This window comes from Pinus tabuliformis, chromosome 4_2, assembly GCF_031772625.1.
Source record: "Pinus tabuliformis cultivar Carrire ecotype Pingquan chromosome 4_2, CPIR1, whole genome shotgun sequence".
Classification (NCBI taxonomy): domain Eukaryota; kingdom Viridiplantae; phylum Streptophyta; class Pinopsida; order Pinales; family Pinaceae; genus Pinus; species Pinus tabuliformis.
Window position 1 is genome coordinate 485,804,936 of NC_142304.1, and position 17,031 is coordinate 485,821,966.

The 17,031-nt window shown below is 37.8% G+C and overlaps 1 protein-coding gene across 3 annotated transcripts in view; it reads right to left on the reverse strand.

The window, feature by feature from the left end:
- Positions 1-7,837: 7,837 nt before the first annotated feature.
- The window catches only part of LOC149170077 (NADH dehydrogenase ubiquinone complex I, assembly factor-like protein (DUF185)), a 389,979-nt gene continuing 380,785 nt past the window's right edge, over positions 7,838-17,031 (reverse strand). For 2 of the 3 annotated variants that reach the window (XM_089427241.1, XM_089427240.1), the window contains exons 13-14: positions 8,254-8,385; positions 7,838-8,095 (exon numbers count right to left, since the gene is read on the reverse strand). In XM_089427241.1, coding sequence (XP_089283367.1) covers positions 7,952-8,095; positions 8,254-8,385 — 276 coding nt within the window. In that variant the 3' untranslated portion in view covers positions 7,838-7,951. Of the gene's footprint in view, positions 8,096-8,253; positions 8,386-17,031 lie in introns of those variants that run through there. The other variant, XR_016259467.1, reaches the window with a different exon arrangement.

Sequence of the window (17,031 nt, forward strand, 5' to 3'; positions counted from 1 at the left end):
ACAAAATTGTCAATCATAGGTAGTGGCACAGTAATTGAATTATTGGTAGTGGCATAGTAATTGAATTGGAGAAGAAGAAACATTTGGGAGTGAGAAGACTTGACGTAAGAACAAAAATTATCTGGCACCAAAAAAAAACAGGAAAGAGCACCAGGTAAAATGTTTCTAAAGGGACATGGTTCAATATAAATTAGAGCAAAATTTGGGTCTAAAATAAACCTTTTTAGGAACTTATTAAAATAATATACCCATATTACACTAATCATATGCCATTCCATACTAAATTTGGATCTAAAATAAGCCTTTTTAGGAACTTATTAAAATAATATACCCACATTACACTAATCATATGCCATTCCATACTAAATCAGAGGTGTTACCTATTGAAGGTCAATATATTAGTGGCAATCACGTGTTGCTTGTGCAATAATTTACAACGTAGAGTGACATTTGATTTTAATTATAGAGAAGAAAACAATGCATCAAATAGATCAATAGAAACGCAACAAAACTATGGCAATTCAAAATAATCTTTTGAATGTTAACGACACCATAAACATGACGAAATGCTCTTTATAAAGGTGGGGAATATATGCAAAAGCATCGGAGTGACTCTAAGGGAACACAATTTACCAACCCTTGAGTGCACATGCTTCTTCCTTGATGAAGATTTAACCAAAAAACAACAAGAGGAGAGAAGAGATGAAGTGGAGAAAATTAGAACAGCAAGAAATGAAGGGAAAAGGGCAAGGTTGTACAATGGGAAAGTTGTTATTGTAGTGTTTGGGCCTCTAGGCAAATCAGGGCAGCAAGCTGACAGTAAAAAAAAACAGAGAATTCAATAATAGAGACGAAAACAACAAGAGCAGCATGGACAAAAAGGGGTGAAGACTCAAATTTGAGTCTTATGTACCAAACTGCATAGCAATCAAATCCTACCCAGGTCTACCTAAGTTTAGTTTGTTGGAATTGTAGAGGTTACCCTTGGAGGAGGGGACCTGGGTTAGGGCCTATTGCAGAAGGTGGAGACATAATTTGTCTCAAAGAAACTCATGAGCATGATGGTTGCAAAACCCGTGTTTGACAGTTATTTGAAGTTGGTAGTTTGGAACAAGGTAGCAAAAAATGGCAAAGGGTATGGGAGAATACTAGTTTTAGTGAAAGAAAAAGAAGGTCGTCCCATTCAATTAATTAAAGAAGATGCAAATAAACAATATTTATGGTTGAAAATATCAGAGAATGAGAATCACATAAGAATTGCAACATGCTATTTTGCCCCTCAAGTCTAAAAAACTTACAAAAATAAGGGGCTTGACAGCAAGGATCCATATGCAGCTTTAAAACAAGATATTGTCATGTACTCTCAACAGGGAGAAGTTCTTTTAGTGGGAGATTTCAATGCTAGAACAACAAATAATCAAGCTAGCATCCTTTGTTGCAAAGAGGATAACAATCCTATTTGGCTCACTGAAGAGGAGAATCCCCAATGGGTGAGGTGTTCAGAAGATGACAAAGTTAGCAATCATTTTGGAGATGAGTTGCTTACATTGTGTGGGGCTTTCAACCTAATTATTTGCAATGGTCTAGATAGATGGAAAAGGTCTGGGAACTTCACTTGCAACACATACAATGGGGCAAGTGTCATTGATTATGTGATGTGTTCATAAAGCTTAATAGAAAATATAGATGAAGTTAGTATTGGAGAACATATTTGGGACTTAAAATCAGACCATAACCCAATTTGTATAAGGTTATCATGGTTAGAATAAAGACAGCATAAGAGGAAAACCCAATGCTCTCGAAAATCACTATCAAGGGGCAAAATTCTTCTAACACAAGAAAATGGTACTATCTTCAAGACAATGTTAGAGAGATTAATTCAGAAAGAGAAAACTAATTTCAAACGTTTCAACAACCATGAGTTAACAAATATAATCCAAAGTGCACTTGAGAAGTGCAAAAGAGCAAAAATAGGAAATCAGAATCAAATTGCTTTCCTGTAAATGCTTGTTTTGATGAGGAATGCAAAACGGCAAGGAGAACCTTAAAAAAGGTAGGAAAAGAGAATATGAATGTAAAGTTATATAAGCAGATACTAGGAAGGAGAAAAGATGAGTTCATGCAAACAAGGAGAGAAGAGTTAATATATTTAAGCAAGAATAATCCAAAGCTTTTCTAGCAGGAATTGCAATCAAGGAAGAAGCAAATTGAAAATAATATTACAACCAATCAATGGTTTGATTATGGAAGGCAACTCTATGAGAAAGAATCTGAGGCAGACCCCCCCCCCCCACCCCCCCCGCCACCCATGATCAACACAAATTCAAAGCTCTCCACATTACAGGAGGTGGAGAATGGAATTAAGAAATTGAAAACAGGAAAGGCAAAGGACTTGGTTGAACTTCAAGCAGAGTTTCTAAAATGGGGAATGAATGCTTTTGCACCACACATCATGAAAATATTCAACAACATCATTCAGCAAGGATTCCCAAGAGACTAGACAACTAGCCTAGCAATACCCCTTTTTAAAAGTGGAGACATTAATAATTCATCCAACTATAGAACAATTATGATCAAACCTTTGTTTGCAAAGCTTTTTGGTAGCATGGTAGAAGACAGAATTAGCAAGTGGGCAGAAGTAAAAGAAAAGAGGGCAAGAGGACAAGCGGGTTTTAGGCCGAAACATTCTACAATGGATCATGGCATCACGTTGAGACACATTGTTGAAAAGGTTTGGGAGGACAAAGAAGTATTTTGCTGCTTTGTTGACTTCAAAAAAGCATTTGACACAGTCCCTAGGGATAAGTTGTGGCGTAGAATGGAAGAACTTGAAATCCCTGTGCATTATAAAGTCATTGTCCATAGACTTTATGAAGAAGTGAAAGTCAAAATTAGAACCTCAGCAAGTATTTCAAGAAGCTTTAGAAGTAACATTGGAGTCAAGCAAGGTTGCCCTCTATCCCCCACTCTTTTTGGTCTATATATTGATAAATTGGAAGAGTGGCTAAATTTGCAAGGTGGAGATGGTGTTCGGTTGGGGAGTTTGTGATAAAGCTTCTTTTATATGCTGATGATATTGTATTGATCTCTAAATCGACCCATGGATTGCAAATGCACTTATATGCCCTTGGGCATTTTTATAGAGCAGTGGGGATGAAAGTCAATACTAGCAAGACCAAAATAATGATTTTTTCTAATAAAAGGAAGCAAAGCCAGCATACTTTCTTCTTTGAAGACAACATTCTTGAAGACGTAAAGGAGTACAAGTACCTTGGGATTGATTTCAACAACAAACTCAACTGGGAGGACTGCAGAAAGAAGAGGATTTTAGGAGGGTGGAAAGCATTATATGCTCTTCAAAGCAGATGTAGAGAGGCAGAGTTATGGGATTGGAAAACAATTAAAGTGCTTTTTGGACTCCTAGTTTGTCCATTGATGCTATATGGGTGTGAATTGTGGGCTAAAGCACTCCCGTCTCAAAATGGAAACAAATTGAGAAAATCCAAAATCACTTGATCATGAGCAAGTTCAAAATAAAAAGTTCGGTACCTTATGAGATAATGTTGAGTGAAACAGGAGCAACTTCCATTAAAGCAATTGCTATGGTGCGGCTCATAAGATACCTAAAAAGAATTGAACAAATGAAAGTAGGTAGATGGCCTAATGTTACCTTCAATGAAGGCATTAGTGAAATAAAGAAAACATGGATGAAACAAAACTACACATGGATGCAAAAATAGGATATCTACCTCAATGCATGTCCCATAAATAGCAAGGAGCTAAAGGATTTTGTTATGGAAAAGTTTCGTAAAAAGGTATGGGGAAAAGAGTTGGGTAGAAAGAACAAATATTACATTGAGGAATTCAACCCTACGTGTGATTTACAACAAAAAGAGTTCATTGGAGCTAGCATTTCGTGGAGGGCAAAGGTTCTTATTGCTCAATTAAGGACCAACTCACATCAACTTCGGTGTGAAATAGGACGGTGGAAAAGGCCTAAAAAAGCTTGGGAAGAAAGGGTGTGCACATTTTGCACGTCTGGGGCTGTGGAATCAGAAAAACATTTCATTTTGGAATGAGATGCATTCAAAGACATCAAAGAAAGTTATGACAACATGTTAGCATCAGTGTCTTAGCATTGTCTTTTTAGCAAGGAGATTGTTGGAAGGCTGGGTCAGCGCATCATCAATTTGAATCAGAAAAGAATTGAATTGCAAAGAGCGAATAACAAAGAACTAATGGTCTCATAAACTATTTTTAGTCTCGTAGACCTTAAAATATCATTTCGTTTCATTTCATTATATGTTTAAAAAAATCATGAACATAAATATGTTGCAAATTATTTGAAATGAGAAAACTCTGCTTAATGATTGTTGCAAGAATGTATATGAGATACAAGTATGTATTGAAAGTATACGATTTTAAGCTATTGGGAGGTGCGATGAAGTTGAAACAGAGTTAGATCTCTAGCAAAATGAGCATTCACATGTACATTGAACAACAGAAGTGGGAACATTGTTAAATCGGAAAAAGTATTTAGCAAAAGTTGTGTTAAAACAATTTTGACAAGTGGCAAGCTTGGACGAAGGATTCGTAAAACATAATCTACGGAAAGGTTAACATAAAATAGAAGGATAGAGAACATAGTCAAAAGATGTGCAGTGGTGTGACAAAAACCTATAGAAAGTCAATCACGCGCGGAGATAACTAACAATTATGAATTCATATAGGGTTTTGCTGCTGAATCCGCAAGGCAGAATGTTAAGCGGGAAAGATGTATCCTTTCCAATTCTGTATCCCCTAACAACGGAGCGAGCTGCGAGAGGGGCAGGAGCAGATTCATTTCGAGATTCATAAGTAGCCGCAGAGGCCTAGACGAGGACAGGGTAGAGGGGTTTATCCTTTCATCTCTCTTTCTTCTATGTGCCGGAACTGAAAGGATTGAGAGTCGGAGCAGATAAGTTCCGGCACATAAGAGAGCAGCTTTAACAGCCCTTGTGTTTATTGGCAGTGCTAAAGGGTATCGATCTCCCTTTCTATCATTAATTCCTCTCCGGTTCTGCTCCTGGAAACAATACGGACATATGGCCACAGTCGAGTGTTTCACTAAAGTGCCTTCGGTTGGTTGGGAGGGTAGACTCAGGTTGGTATTCTTGAGAAAATGAAATGAAAAGGGAACCTACTAGGTTAAATGGACAGTGTAATGAATAGTTGTACAAAAGGAGAAATAAATACAAGATAGAACACATAGGCCAGGGAAGGCGCTCAATACAAAGAGAAGGTGAGAACATTTTGCTAAAATGGCCCACCCCCTAGCCACACAACTCAGTGGAATGAGAATGAATAAAATCCCCCGAACAGTGTGATTGTAATGATTTTATATAGAGGTATTAATAAAAGCTTAAGCGATCAATCCAAGTGGCTTTTCTCCTAAGGATTTGCACAGTGAAATCTCTATCTCAATTGTGAATTTTGAGCGATCACAATTATGTTATGAATGCTCCGTGGGTGTGAGGATTAATATAATTGCATAATGAAAAAATATAAATATTTGTAAGCTATTGAACTTTTCAAAAAAAGATTTTCAATTGCGTTTACGTGATTTAGGGGATTTCTCTCTTGCATTAAGATGGTGAAAATTCCAAATTCCAATAGAAAAATATTTTAATGTTCATAGAGCCTGAGGCTAAAGATACTTTATGAGACCGATTGCTTCGAGCATGGTTTCTTGCTTGATTCAAGCATAGTCCATTTTCTTGCTTGAGACAGATTGCTTCTTGATTCAAGCATAGTCCATTTTCTTGCTTGATTGAAAAATGCAGATCCTTCTTTATTCAAGCATTCGGCCACTTTTCTGCTTGATTGAAAAATGCAGATCTATAAACTGATGGATGGAAAGCACGTAACTATATTTTTCACTTCCGCAAGGTTGAAAATACCAGTGAGATAATATCAGAGAGGTGAACTGCATTCTAATATTACGGCAAGACGTTGTAGTGAAAGATATAAATGGAGAGATGCTTGAGCAACAAGCATTACTAATATTACCTAAGGAAATGATAAAAAGACTTTGAGTTGCAACAAAGGTGGGTGATGATGCATGAGCAGAAGGATGGCAAGGCAATGAACACCATTGATCAAAGAAAACAACATTCTAACTTTTATCCGAGTTCTTTGATGTTTCTTGTCCTGTCTTTTCAGATTAATTTCATCAAAAGAATATCGTTGGTCTGCACCAGACGGAATACCACATCCAGGTAATGTTAGTTTAGAAAGGCAGGAAAACGATTATGTCAACATGGATTTGTAAGTATTTCAGGCTTGTATTAATATCTATCAAAAATGCGTATGTCCTGAAGTGTTATCGCGTGGATTAGTTGGCTGTGGCATATGTTTATATGTTTCGAAACATAAAAAGAGACTGAGAGTAAAATATGAATGGGTGCCGAAACTTTTGGGTACATCGTATCCCTTTCACATTTCGTAGTGTAAACCAGGGTGGGAGGAAACACTCTGCAACCGAAATAAATAACGTCCTTTCTCAGAGTGCGAACAGGGTTCCAAATCATCACGCACAACAGCAAAACTGGAAGTTGGTGAATAGGTTAGCGCGCCGCGAACAATATGTTACCTTCCTTTACAACGATTCAGATTCTGATTCGTGCATAAACCATAATATTCAGAAAGAGAAGACGCCTTTGGCCATTTTCATGTAATACTGACATTGGAACCGTGGCTGAGCGATGGGTTAATAGTTGGAGCTCCTTGGCTTCCATTGATGGGATTGAAGACTGTGTTTTTAACTTAATAAAGTCCTGGGATATTTAAACCTTGATTTGTTTAAATAAAAAACAGTTGGCAGATTGTTGTTGAGTATCTCTGCTGTTCATTATTTGTTATCAAAGGTATTAATGGAGTTCTTGTGATGATGTGAATGAGTGCTGTCCCAGAATGCATGTATTTCTTGCGTTGCTGTGTTGATCTGAAGTTCCGATATGTAGCTTTGATAGAAGGTTCCATAGGCCTTGCATCACAAGGCATCAATGATTAAAATTAGATGTATAGCTTACTTTTCTCTAATGGTTCTTTGTTAGACTTACATCAATACTTTACTGTAACTTCAATCCATTTCCAATTCTCCAACACTTTTACAGCGGGCTTTATACTCACCATGTTCCATTTCTTGTGATGTTCATGCAAAGTTGCACTCAATTGCTTCCTTTTCTACATTCGTACATGCCAACCACCACGCGTCCAGTCTTTACAATGGATTGTCAATCTTGAAGCAAATCATATCTACCCAACCCAAAGCAATGTTAAAAGATAGAACATGTTATATAGAATATAGACGGAAGATGTCAATTATATAATTTAAGCAAATGGAATCATGGAATACAATGAGAGATAACCACTTGTATTTCATCCATTAGGTAGTTGTGCTACCTACTTGAGGTACAGCTTATTAAAATATAATGGTCACGTAATTTATTGTGACACTTATTACATATGTATGGGTCACTTGGACTCGTAGTATTGAAGTGTCAAATACTTTAACAAACAACACCAAAACTTCCCAGTTACACAGGTAATGTAATTGAGAATGACGATCATGACAGCTGCCATAAACCACGACTTGCTGTCCGACAAAATTGAAGAATCCGTCCTTTCATCTTACTTACTCATTTTAGCTTTCGAATGGGATGTTACCAAATAAATAAATACATCCTCCCATTGTTCCCTTTGTGCTTGATATACAACTAACTGTTCAATCAGATAAAGCTTGAGACTATTTGCTTAGTGAAAATCAATAATTGGAAATATGTCTCACTTCCATGTATATGTTGTGCATCTAAAAACATCAAGACATTAATATGGGCAGCTAAAGTATGTCACCGAACTGCATCTTTGATTTCTCATGCATTCCTCCTTGTTTTTCCATTCTTTTTATAGGCTACTTATTTTGGACCATGTTATATGTAGGCACACTCAGGTAAATCTTGGTATTCTTAAAATCATCCAAAAGAGGATTGTAACCATCTTTTGTCCTCGTCTTGGATGGAAGACCAAACTCTTCCATAAAATCAGCCGTATCAAGCTACAATCAACGACAAATTATGAGACATTAACACAGTTGCAAACTAATCCAGATAACTGAAAGAGATTGCATCTTGAATTGCACCAAGAAGTCAGAGCTCCAAAGCTGAAACCAAGAAAAAAAAGCATTTAGACAATTTGATAAGCACATTAACTTACAATTGTTGACCGTCGTTTCTTTATTGGTTTGAGAGTTTTCTCATCTTTCAATTCACTGCCAGCTTCTGCCCAGTAATGATCAATGCGTTCCAAGATCAAAAAATCTGTTGGAAAGAATATGTCTGCATCTCCCTGTTACACATAAATGTTAGATTGCACTTGTATAAGAAAGTGTAATAAAAATTTTCTACAATTAAGTGAATCCTTGAAATATGAATCATTGTACGAGGAAAGACTAGAAATAGCTCAAGAAAGAGGAGTTTGTAGGCTTGCATGAAGTGTTTCAATATACGCATAGGCACACAAGCTTAACTAAATTCACCAGTATTTGTTTATTGTAGCTGCAAAGGATGCTCAAGAGGCAGTCAAGCCATCACTCCTAGGTTTAGGGACAAAGCTTCCCAAGGCTTCAAATTGAGACCTCACCATTATTCCAGACTCAAATGACATTTGGAGATATAGGTGGCAGGTGCAGGGTAACTACATAACTTTTTGCACTAAAGAGAAAAATGATACTTGAGTCCAATATGAGATTACGCATACATCATATCACACACTGCACAGTCAATTGTAAATCCTCAAGCGTGTTTGTTAGTGTTCTGTTAGTGTACAATGAACTATTGTTAGTTGTAATTTTTTGTAGGCGTCCTTAACTGTCTAGACAGTTACCTTTTGCTAATGTTGTGCCTCTTCCCATTGTTATATATAGTGGCTATAATCTTGTATTATATAGAAAGATAACTGAAATACAGATTTATTCAATTCAAAACAAGTTTTGTTCTATAGAATCTAGGCTCAGTTACGATCCAGTTTAATCCTGGACTCCTACATGGTATCAGACCGGGCACTTCCTGCCCAGCATGCTTGTGTAAGAGCCAGCAACTCATCAAATTCATCAAAATGCCAACACAACTCAGAGAGACAGATAAGATCGAAACCGAGCTTTATTCTACAAAACACAGGAAGCTGGCTATGCCAAGAAGACAATTACAGAACCAAGATAGTGATTTCCTACACAAGAGAATAGAAACTAGAAAAGAGGAGAGTAATTTGTTTCCGCTAAAGAAGATCCCACACTGAGTCAAAACCCAACACCTATATTTAATGATATCTTCCGAATAGAAACTAGAAAAGAAAAGCATCAGGGAAAGAGAGAGGTTGAACTCCTCGTGCAAAAATTTCCCACGTGCATTGATCAGTGAATTGGCCATCCAACTGAAGTTACTTCTAGTCCAAGTTAGTGTAAATGCTGTAATTCTGGAGAAGACTTAACTTTCAAGCACTATGAGTTCAACTAGGGAGTAATTGAGTCAACCCAAGATGAAATATCCTAAAATATCAATGTTCAGTGGCTAAATAGAAAGCCTATCTCAGTGAAGTAGCAATGAACTAGAGAAAGGAACCATGTGCATTTGTGATGTGGGGGTTTGGTGGAGTGAATGAAGGAATGGAGATAAGACAGAGTAATGAGCATGAGCAAATACAGGTGTCCATTAGTCAACTAGAGAGGTAGGTGAGTGAAGTAAAAATACATTAGTGTCAAAGTGGAAAAGAATAGAGTGAGGTGGAGTGAATGTAGGGGTGAAGTGAAGAAAGGATAAGCACATGCACATGGGTGAGGATGGAATGGATCTAGTCCAACTCAGGTTGGACGAGAGAGAGAGAGGGAGAGAGAGAGTAAAGTGAAGAGGAGAAAAGAGAATGTCTGCACTTAGTTAACTCAAGAAAACCTCATAGAATCCCTCATGCATGCATGTGACTTGTTTAACTAAAGAAGATGCCAAGTCACTTCTAGAACCATGCATGCATCCCTGTAGTGTGCATTTGACTCACTCAAGCAACCCAATTAACTTACTGACACACCCAATCCAACTCAAATGACTCACCGTCTCACTCTAGTGCATACATGCATCCAAATCTTGCCATGTGTCATTCTCACACACACACAATCTGCCACATGTCATCACCAAAGACTACGAATGTGTCATGGCTACAAGATGCCACATGTCACTCTTGCATCGCCACTGCTAAAGATAGAAAATTGTCTGCATGTCCACAGAATCATACTCATTGGACTCCGTTTTCAATAAGTGTTGGAAAATCAAAAAGGCAGAAAGATTTTCTTTATGTTGATAATTACTTGTGATATTTTTATGTTCTTATTAACTTTTTTGTGTTCTTTTATCTTAGTCAGGGTTGCAGGGGAGCGCCCCCCCCCGCCCCTCACAATCCCGCTCCCAAGTTTACGTTTCGACCCCCCCTCACCATCCAAACTTTACTGTCGAGGGGGGGTTCTAAAATGGGTAGTTTTCAAACCCACGCCCACTGCAATGTGTCACTACAACATGGTTTCGCACCCCCCAGGCCAAAACCATTAACCGCCTCCCCCTCCCCCCTGAAAAGTGGTTTCTCTGCCAAGTAAAACCACTGCCCTATCCGTTACGCTCCCGCCAGTCACCCTTCACCACGTCATCCGCCCGTTGCTCCACCAATCACATCCGCTCCCTCCAAAATTAATTCGTTAAGCAATTAATTTGCTTAACTGTTAATCTAACGAACCCACGCCACTATCAACAGGAAAGCCATAAGACTATATAATCCCTCCTTTCACTAGTTACTGATCTTATACATTGCTATTTCTCTGTTACAGGTGTGCCAATCCAAACTGCAACAACTTCACCCGACCGAGGATATTGCCAGCAAACCGAATTTTAGGCCAGTACCTTTGTTTTCTTGTCTGCAAATCCCAAGTCCTCTCTACACACTATAAGCCTGTACCATCCAGATTTCACCAGTGTTCTCAATTTAGTCAATCATGCCTCCGAAAGACAAGGGATAGATGGAACCCGTCAGTCCTCTGATCCACCTTCCCATTGATTTTCACCACATCCCTTTGGCAGACAGACTATAAAGTTCATGAAACCCTTTGTGAATTTGATCTGTTTGAGATGTATTGCGGGCTTAAGGACAAGTTTATAGATAAATATGATGTCTATAAAATTCATGAAACCCTCTGTGAATTTGATCTGTTTGAGATGTATTGCTGGCTCAAGGATAAGTTTATAGATAAATATGATGATATTCAACTGTGGGAATCCAATTTGCCCCACTATATCTTTCCCCATACCCACAGCACCCTTGAATTCATCAAGAAATGTCATGCTTGCTATCTACCCAGCCAAAGAGCTATTATTGCCCCTACTGGAGAAATTCTATTCACTATCACTCCCCAAGCTATAGACCAAATGATGCAAGCTCCTACAATAGAGAATGCCACCCCTTTTTCCCATGAAGCACTTGTTGAATTATATCAAAAACTGGACTTTGCTAAAAGAGCCAAAACCCTTGAGCTTTTCTTGACTAAAGATGCCCCATTACCCAAGAAAAATCCTCCCTATCCATCCTCCATTTTCCTTGAGAGAGCCAAGCAAATCATCACAGTCATCTCCTACCTCCTTGGCTATTACTCAGATCAGTGGGTAGATGAGGCAATCATAGGATTTCTTTCCATTTTCTCTGCAGATTCCAAGCCTTCCATCTTGTTCAACTTTAGCCAATTTCTTGCAGATTCTATCCATGAATAGTTTATCAAATTCCAGACTGAGGAAGTATTTAAATATGCTTCTGTGTTAGTGTATATGTTTTTATATTTTCAGGGAGACAACCTCAAGCTTGCTCTACAAAAGTTGGATGAAGAAGGAAATCAGCAGTCAGTCATCTTCTAGACTACGTTGGTGATGAAGGAACAAAAGGAATATTCATACAAACAATTCATAGAGATGTTTGTACATCCAGCACTCAGTCTCCTAAGCAGCAGGTCAGAGCCAAGAATCAGTGAAGAAATCAAGAAAGTTCTGTAATTATCAGACCAAGTCCAGATAGGGGATTGGTACCTTTATCAGAATTACAAAGAGCTGAGGATATTTGGGTGTGAACTTGCCCCTTACAAGCTGCCAAAATTCCTCCCAATGAGGATTTTTGCTCTAGAATACATCAAACAAATGCTTAATATGGATGAGATTCACTTTGTAGCTGCCAAGAAGAAATCCCAATTCAAAATCAAAACACAAATAGGGCCTTTTATTTGTAACAGCAGGGCAGCAGGGGAAGAGGCAGACAAACTGTTGAAAGAAATGCAATTCAGCCTCAGTTTCACCTGGTCATATGATCCATTAGGGGTCATCTCCAAGTTGAGGGTAGACAACAAATGTATTGCTTATTTTCAGAGATACAGACCAAAAATTGAAAAGTATAAAAACCAACTAGAATGGACTGAGAACACTCTACAAGAGGTAGAGGAGCAGTTGGTGTCCACTTCAACAGTACAGACTCCTATCACAAAGGAGAAAACAACAAAGAGAAGCAGAGAAGAAGAGTCACCTTTAGTGACTGAGATTTCTAGTGAAGGCTTCAAAATCATGTACAGGAAGAAGGCCAAGCTACATTCCAAACTAAGCCTAAACAAGGATTTAGAGCAAGAGAATATTATCACCACTAAAGAGCCACTTGTTTCCTCATTAGTGGGTGATCAGACTACACTTTCTCCCACTACCTCGACAACTTCACAAGATCAGCAGCAGACCATGCAGACCAACACATCTACCACAGGGGAGACAGAAAAGAGTATATTTGATATATTCAAGGAGATTAAAGTAAGAAATGAGGCCTTGAAGATCAACACATATAATCAGTTCTGGAAGCAGACTTCCAGTTCTCAAAGCAGGCTGCTGTCAGCCTTTGACTCTGAGAAAGGTAAAATGCAGATGGCATTCCTCCAAGCACAGATTCCCTAGCCCAAGGCAGCATCAAATTACAAGAAGACATCATTTGAATTTGATGTGAAAGACATACATCCCATTGACCAAATGGAGATGCACAAGCAGACTGGACAAATGATTTCATCTACTCTCACTAACATTGCTATGAGTTTGTCTAAATTGCAGGTTACATTAGCCAATGTTCAATCACAATTGAAGATGGAGAAAGTCTTTGCACTAGCCAAAGACACCAGGATCAAAGCTTTGGAGGACTTGGTGATCAAAGTAGGTTATGATCCTGCAAATATCAATGTTGCAGAAGAGCTCGTAAGGAAAAAGAATATAGACATAGCAGCATTAAGGAAGCAGTTAAAATTACCAGCCACAGAAGATCCTCTGGCCAAGGACATTGAAGAAACAGAGTCACAGAAGGTAGACATGATGAAGCTCATCATGGAGCAGAGTGCACAGTTGAAGCAAATGGAGACAGAGATGGAAAAGATAATCAAAGAAAAGGAGAAAGCTGCCAAAATGGCTATTGTCCCTTTGGAAGCACTGCCTATCACAGCCATTCCTACAGCTACATCTTCTACAACAAACACAGGGGCTGCTGCAGATCAGTTGGCAAGTGCAGTGCAGAACATGTCTCTCCAAACTGAAGAAATCAAAAGATTGCAGGCTCAAGTCAATCTTCTACAAGACTAGAAGACAAAGACTGAAACTTTTCATGCAGTAGAGCTACAAAGAGCTCAAAACCAAATAGAAATATGGAGGAAATCAACAATTGAGTCCTCTATTGGCCACACACTGGCCCAAGTTAAAGAAATTATCTGGAACAATATTATTGAAGCAATGGATGAAATTTGGCCTTGTATCCAGATTATATTTGAGCAGAAAGAGTTGATGGAGAAAGCCAAGCAGGCCATTTCCACTATCAACACTGAATTGGGAGAAATGCCTACCACAACCAACCACATTATCAAATTTCTCAACTCTAAAAATAGATATGAATTGGATGATTTGGGAGTAGATGACAGAACAAAAACAATCTTAGAAGTAAAGAAAGTTCTGAAAAAGAAGAATTTGATTGTGTAGCTGATAGAGAAATGTCACACTTTGGAGGTAGCAGTTAACAGGGTTTTCACTAGAATAGAAGTGTTGTCACACAGATTGTCCAGACAGCGCAACAATGCTCAGACCGGGCGCTGTCACCCTGATCCCCGATCTCTTCGTTTAAGCCGTCTCCCTAGGCTAACGGGGGTAGACTCTATGGGATAAAGGAGGACTAACTGGGAACCAGCTGGGTTGGGAGACATAGCGAAAGCAAGCACTTGATTGATTAAAACTTGATTAGATCTTGCTATGCTTAGTACCAGTGCCTTACAGAGTTAATGATTAAATAATTGTTTATCAACTGCTGCAGAAAATATGAAATTTGTAATTCTAAGATTAACAATCATTTACCATCCAATAATCCAAGCAATGCAAGATATTCAATAAATGCACAATGCTTTAACAATGTTCTGGCGATTAAACTTCAAAAAATCAAATGCTTTAAATGACCATAAAATTTAAATGCTGACCAGTTCACAAAAAGATTCACCACTTTTCAATAGTTAATCTTTAAATAAACATTTAAGTGTATTTAACTATAGAGAAGCGGAACACAAATACCACAAAAGACACAAAAATGAGTTTTCAATTTTTTTTAATTTTTATAAAAATTCTAAGTTTAAAACAAAACTAAAGTCTAAAAAATCTAAACTATAGAATAAAATTTTAAATAAAAGCCTAAGGATTAACTTTTTTATGTTTTTTGGGATTTATTTATTTATTATATATTTTTTATGATTTTTATTGGACCCTCGAACTTAGCCTTTGGGAAAATCACCTAAGACCTAGGACTTATGAGGGGACAAAACATTTTCTAACCCTCAAGGCACTCTACATCATGACTTTTACAATTTTACATCTCAAGGGGGAAACCCATTTGACATAGACCCTCATAGACCACCCAGTTTTGCGACACAAACATAATCTAGCAGATCAAGCAATTTGTAATAACTTAACCAAATAGTTAGAATTATTTCCAAATTACTTTTACATAGACGCGACCTAGCACACTAGGACTCCCCTAGGATTCTAGTGACAAAATCCATTCCGGCTTTGAAGTTAGGCTGAAGGAAAACTCTGCCGACCATGGATCAGTGAGACAAAAAACCTTCCGGAACGTAGCTCATCACTAGAATATTAGGTTTACCTAGGCAAATACATACATGACATAGATCTGCTAAGATTATTTACAATTTATACATATGCAGACTGGGTTTATAACATAACATTATGGGGCTGATGATGACAGTCGAATGGCATGGACACGTCGACCAAGCGCTATCCCTTTTGCGAAAAAAAGTGGTGTACTTCTATGGGTAGTTGACACGTAGTGGTCAACAAGAAGCATTGAATAAGAAGGGTCTGCCTTCTTTATTTGTAATCAATGACAAGCTGATGACCAGGGAAGACTATATGAAGAAGCTGAAAGACATTGCAAAGGATACGGCCAAGTCTTCCCACATTAAAGGTGTTATGACAAGGAGAGCTTTTTACGAAGCTATCAGTAACATGAGTTTCATCCAGCATGAGATAAAGCACATTTTTGTAGTAAAACCCACATTCGCTTGGTATACCGAGGTAGATGAGATCTACCGCAAGGCAACAAAAATTACCATTCCAAATGAGGAGCGGTGGGATAAATTATGTGAATACCAGGATTAAAGAAAGGGCCAGCTTCACCAGCGCAACACCCAAATAGTGGCCACTCAGCAACTGTTCTCCACCAAAGCAGTGCCAGATGTCCAGATCACTTCGCCAAATTCACCTCTTTTGGTCGCATTATTTCATTTATGTTAGTTTGAAGTTAATAATAGAATGCCATGTCAATGAGGCATTAATTGTAATCTTTTTTGCAAATTATGTTTAAATACTTCATTCAGTCGAAGTATTGAGGGTTGGTTCCTGATCATTGTAACTCTTTTTATCAAGCACTGTACTTTTTCCACGCTGCTGGAGCACCATTAATACAAAGACTTTTCACAGGATTCTTGTGTTGCGATTTATTGGTGATGTTTTTCTTATTGTATTGTTGTTTCCACTATTATTCTATGTATGTTTATCATCTAAAATCTAATTGTAAAATAGGAGATGTGAAAAATAAGATATGTTATCGAACACCTTATTTGGATTTCTTTTACAATCTGCATGTTTTCTTCTAAAGTCTGACTGAGAAATTCTTAAATGCTTTTCAATCACTACTAAAACACACCTTTTATCCATTCCATAATTCAATTTAAAGATCCAATAAATGTAACTAGCTTGCCCTGTGATTACTCTTTTAAACATTTGGTGCAGCATCCAACTTAATTTGACTCCATAGCCCAATGGAAAGAAAGTAATTTGATCAGATCAACCAACCAACCAATCAAACAAATTCAAACAAACAACCAAGCATAATCATAACTAGCCTAAAATCAACTTAAATACCAAGCTAAATTATAAAGAGAAATCCCTCTCTGATGCTGGCAGGGCTAGATCCCAACTTCAAAAGTGGTTTGATGTTGTCCAATATATTTACTCCCTCAACCTCAAAAATATAGAACGATAACATACACAATCTTCAAGACGGTAAAGATGGTCGAAGGTAAAGTTGATGTGATAAGTATGATATGAATAGTAATAATAACTCTCATGAGAAGGATGGAATCCACGAAAGATTCTTCGATGTCGAAAAGAAGCAGCTGATCTCCATGGGTTAAGAGGGAGCTCAGATAAAAGAGATCTACCTGACATTAAGAGAGAGCCTAGATAGAGGAAAGCTTCCTGGTTTAGAGGAAAGGCATAGGATAGTTTTGATTGGAGAAAGCATTTTGAAGGATATGTTGTTGCATGTGAAGGAAAGTGTATGATTGAGGAATCTTTTGTCAAAGATTCGGTTGATAACCCTACTGTATTGAAAAGCAACATC